This window comes from Lolium perenne, chromosome 7 (assembly GCF_019359855.2).
Source record: "Lolium perenne isolate Kyuss_39 chromosome 7, Kyuss_2.0, whole genome shotgun sequence".
NCBI classification, from domain to species: Eukaryota; Viridiplantae; Streptophyta; class Magnoliopsida; order Poales; family Poaceae; genus Lolium; species Lolium perenne.
The window spans coordinates 79,125,143-79,129,637 of NC_067250.2; the positions used below are offsets into that span (position 1 = coordinate 79,125,143).

Below are 4,495 nucleotides of genomic sequence, written 5' to 3' on the forward strand. Positions count from 1 at the left end.
CCACGGTGTTCACGTGGGGGTAGGCCAGCAAATTCGGAGCGAAAATCATCGTCGGTGGCCAGAATTGTTGGCTCGGGACGTTCGATTCGCCAGACAAAGCCGTGCTTGCGCCTAGGACACCTGCCGCCTGGCGATTCAATTGGACGCACCGAGACATGAATTTCCCGGAAATTTAGTCCCGGGATGAGGCAGCTGGTGCCCGAGCCGTGGCTACCATCGTAGGTGTTACGACACCGGCGCGACTGGTAAAACAGCGGCTTTCCGTCGTGGAGAGGGACAAGCGCATCATGGCTGAGTGGAGGAGGCACCACCTCGAGGATGTGGAGTATGAGGAGAACTACTAGGCTATAGAGAATGCTCAGAGGAGGGCGGCGAAGAGGCAGAGGAAGGCTTTCGCGAACGAGCAGCTCGCAAGGCAGCAGGCGGAGCTGCCAACCATTCCTCACGACGAGCATTGGATGGACATGTTCAAGTCAACGAAGAAAGACCACTAACAGAGGCATCATCCTCTCCGACTGGGAGTAGTACAGTTCTAGTTTAGTAGGTTTTTCATGTTCAAGTTTTTTTTTGAGGAACGGGCAGTCGAACTGCCATCCGATTAGATAGAAAAGAGTTTTAATTACAAAAGATCCGCATGCAGACCGAAGAACAACGGACCAGAAAGGAAACCAAAAGCACTAGGCAGAATTCCCGTCCCCGGGATCCTGGGTGTGCGCATACGCCCTCTGGGCAATATCCTCCTTGATAAGAGCCGCCACGGACGTCGGTTGCAATGCGGTGTTTTGAAACACCCGCCTATTCCTCTCCTTCCACACTCCCCACATGGAATAGATGATCGCATCGCTTCTTTTCATTTGGGAGGTGGGAGATCATCTCATCCCACCAGTCGTTAAGCGACCTCCCGCCTGGAGGCGGTGGGACGCCGAAGGTCCCATTCCAAGCGAAGATTTGTTCCCTCACGGTGGTCGAGAAATGACAGTCAAGAGTGAGGTGCTGCACTGTATCTTGGTGGATATGACACAACTTGCAGATCGGGTCATGTGGCCAACCTCGAAGCGCCAGATTATCGGCCGTGAGCACCTTGCCATGTAGAGATAGCCACGCGAAGAATCTGCACTTGGCCTCGGCATGGCCCTTCCAGAACTTGGCCGAGCGGAAAGGAGCGCAAGATCCCGTTAACTGGTAGCGGTAAGCAGAAGCCGTCGTGTAAACGCCTGATTCCGTCCATCTCCAGCGAATCAAGTCCGGGTGTGGCTGCAGTACCACCCCCTGCATGATTGTCCAAAGCGCACTGAACTGCTGCAACTGCGCCATGGTCGCAATGCGCGCAAGAGACCTGATCCAATTTTGCTGGTGGATCTCCTTTTGCACCGTTCTCCTCTTTCTAGTAGAGATGGCAAAGAGATCAGGGAACTGGTGGCGCAGTGCACCGCCCGGGCTCCACTGGTCGTGCTAAAAAAGGCACCTAGCTCCGTCCCCAAGCGTGACCACCGTCGAGGCGCGAAAAAGAGCCATGTCTGCATCGTCGCAAGGGTGGTCCGTCCCAACCCAAGGTCTGGCAGGGTCAGTCCAGGCGTACCACAACCATCGGAGCCGCATCGCCCTCCCAAACCTCTCGAGATCCAGAACGCCCAGACCGCCAAGTTCCTTTGGCCTGCAAACTGTGCGCCAATTGTCGAGCGAATGAGGCCGCGCCCCCGGAGTCGCCCCCGGCTTCATCCACAGGAATGATCTCATGATCTTATCAATCCTCTTCAGCACCCAGGCAGGCAGTTTGAAAACAGCGAGGTGGTAGAGCACCATGGATGAGAGGACCGATCTGCAAAGAATCACCTTTCCGGCCCTTGTGAAATGCTTTCTCCACCACCCAGCAAGCCTCTTGCCGATCTTGTCGATGAGTGGCTGGAAGTAGACGGCCTTGAGGCGCGAGTGGTAGAGAGGTAGGCCAAGGTACATGCATGGAAAGCTCCCCCTTCTGGCAGGGAAGACTGCCAGGGCCGCCACAATCTGCTCCTCTGAGCAGGCAATCGGGAATGCCTCCGACTTGGCAAGGTTGGTGCGGAGCCCCGTGGCGTCGCCAAAGGCGTCCAGAATCGCGCAAACCACCTACATGTCTGCCACCTCCGGGACGACAAAGATTCCCGCATCATCAGCGTATAGGGAAACTGCGAAGCGCACCGAGCCGCACGAAAAGGCTGCAAAATGCCGCCCTCAGAAGCCACCCTGAACAAGTGGTGAAGGGGATCAATCGCCAGAATGAATAGCATCGGAGAAAGTGGGTCTCCCTGTCGCAGCCCCCGACGGTGCGCAATCCTCGGCTCCGGCTTCCCATTGAGTAGCACCCTGGATGTGGCCGTCGAAAGCAAGAGGCATATCCATCTGCGCCACCTCTCGCCAAATCCCAACACCTCCAAGAGTTCGAGAAGGAACGGCCAGCTAACTGAGTCGAACGCCTTAGTGATGTCCAGTTTGAGGAAGAAGCCTGGCGTCTTATCGCGGTGCATTCCTTTTATCATTCCCCGCACGTGTAGGAAATTGTCATGTATGCACCTCTTCTTTATGAATGCTGATTGGCTAGGAGAGACAAGCTCTGGAAGCAGCGGTGCCAGACGCATCGAAAGCATCTTCGAGAAAATCTTGGAGACGCTGTGAATCAAGCTAATAGGCCTGTAGTCTGCTATTGTCATTGCATCCAGCTTCTTTGGCAAAAGGACAATGGAGGCTGAGTTGAGCAGCCCCGCCGTGCTGCCACTGATCTCCGCCATGTATGTGACTGCGTCGTACAAATCCTCCTCCAAAATCTCCCAACAAGAACGGAAGAAAAGCCCGATGAAGCCGTCCGGCCCCGGCGCCTTCTCCGCCGGGAGGGCAAACACGGCCGCCCGTAGTTCGTCCGAGGAGAATGGAGCCTCCAGGTGGCCCAAGTCATGCGGCGTGTATCCAAGCTCGTCCCATCTTAGGCTCCGCGTCCGCTGATCGACTTTTCCGAGGAATTGCTCGAAGTGTGCTGTGATAACATCTTGCTTCTCAGCGTGGGTGACCGCAAAACCATCAGCTGTAGTGAGGGTCTGAATGAAGTTTTTGCGCCTTCTCCCATTTGCCCTGAGATGAAACAAGCGAGTATTTGCGTCGCCCAACCGGATCGTGGACAAACGAGCTCGCTGCCTCATTCGAATTTTGTTGATCGATGAGATTCCGAGAATCTTCAAATGTAGACTGATTCGAAGAACCCTCTCGGCCGCAGAAAGCTCTCTTGTCTCTTGTGCCACATCGAGTCTCCCAATCACCTCCCTTGCAATGGCGAGCTGCATCTTTAAATCCCCAAACTTCGCCTTGTACTATCTCTTGAGGGCCTTCGCCGTCCTCTCGAGCTTAATGTGCAAGCGGCGCATAGGGTCGTTGGGGATTGTCGGCACCTCCCAAGCCGCCTGCACCACCTCGTAAAACCCATCCATGCGCGGCCAGAACGCCTCGAACCGGAAGGTGCTACAGCGTGGAAAGTCCGCCGCCCCGAGGAGCAGAAGAGGGCAATGGTCCAAGATGGACGATGGCAGCGGTTGTAGGATCGCCGAAGGAAACGTGGCATCCCATCCCTCCAAGCAGAAGAACCGGTTAATCCGCGACATTGTCTGGTTTTGCTGTTCGTTGGACCAAGTGAATTTGCGCCCCTGGAGATCCAACTCGCGAAGTCGCATGGCATCAAGTGCACCCTTGAATTTTCTCATAAGCCGCCGGTTCAGACGATCGTTGCTCTTATCCGCCGCCCGGTAGATGAGGTTGAAGTCTCCAAGGATCAGCCACTTTGGCGAGCTAGCCGCCGCCACCGCGTGTAGCTCATCGATGAAGGCGCTCTTCTGCACATCTCCATGCGGTCCGTAGACGCCGGTGGCCATCCAAGAAGCTCCCACCTCCCGGTCTGTGATAGTGGCTGAGACCGTGTTGGGCGTCGTCGTTGGAGTGGACAGTGCAAAAAATCTGTTAGACGCTGCCAAGATGATCCCACCCTGTGTTCCATCAGCCGACAGGAAAGCGAAGTCGTCCGCGAATTCAACACCCAACACTACTAGGAAAAGGCCTAGTCGTAAGATGGGTGTTAGTGCTTAGCAGTGGCGCACCGGAAAGTGGTGGGCCACTATTAAAAATGTAGTAGTGGCGCACCTCTCCTGCGGTGCGCCACCACTAAGTTTGACCATGGGTTTGACCCAGGCCACAGCTATTTTTTGTACCAGTGGCGCACCTCAAAATTAAATCCTTTGAAATGCCCATGTAATATGTCATCTAGGTTTAGTGAAAATTGAAAAAAATGAATTTTGATATATTATGCAAAATGGCGTCATTTTTCGGTAAAACGGGTTTTCTGGTTGCATACGACCTCCGATGAAAAACTTTTTTATATCAAAATCGATCTACGCGAAATTTCCTATTCGAATTCATCGGCCTATGGCCGTTTGGAGAAAAAAATGGATTCGTCAAATTCAAAACAGAAACAGGACTT

At 54.2% G+C, this 4,495-nt stretch overlaps 2 protein-coding genes across 2 annotated transcripts; both read right to left on the minus strand.

Moving 5' to 3' along the window:
• Positions 1–1,452: 1,452 nt before the first annotated feature.
• Positions 1,453–3,311, minus strand: LOC139833623 (uncharacterized). The gene is made up of 2 exons (XM_071823949.1): positions 2,442–3,311; positions 1,453–2,106 (listed from the first exon to the last, which is right to left on the minus strand). Exons 1-2 carry the CDS (start codon positions 3,309–3,311, stop codon positions 1,453–1,455), a joined length of 1,524 nt encoding a protein of 507 aa, XP_071680050.1.
• A 27-nt stretch (positions 3,312–3,338) lies between these two features.
• LOC139833624 (uncharacterized) lies at positions 3,339–3,893 on the minus strand. The gene has a single exon (XM_071823950.1). The coding sequence runs from the start codon at positions 3,891–3,893 to the stop codon at positions 3,339–3,341; it is 555 nt and encodes a 184-aa protein (XP_071680051.1).
• Positions 3,894–4,495: the final 602 nt, after the last annotated feature.

Coding starts and splice junctions, on each gene's coding strand:
- LOC139833623 (XM_071823949.1), bottom strand. CDS start 3,311: ATGCAGCTCGCCATTGCAAGGGAGGTGATTGGGAGACTCGATGTGGCA. Junction 2,107..2,441: donor TCACTAAGGCGTTCGACTCA/GTTAGCTGGCCG, acceptor GCAGACATGTAG/GTGGTTTGCGCGATTCTGGA.
- LOC139833624 (XM_071823950.1), bottom strand. CDS start 3,893: ATGGCCACCGGCGTCTACGGACCGCATGGAGATGTGCAGAAGAGCGCC.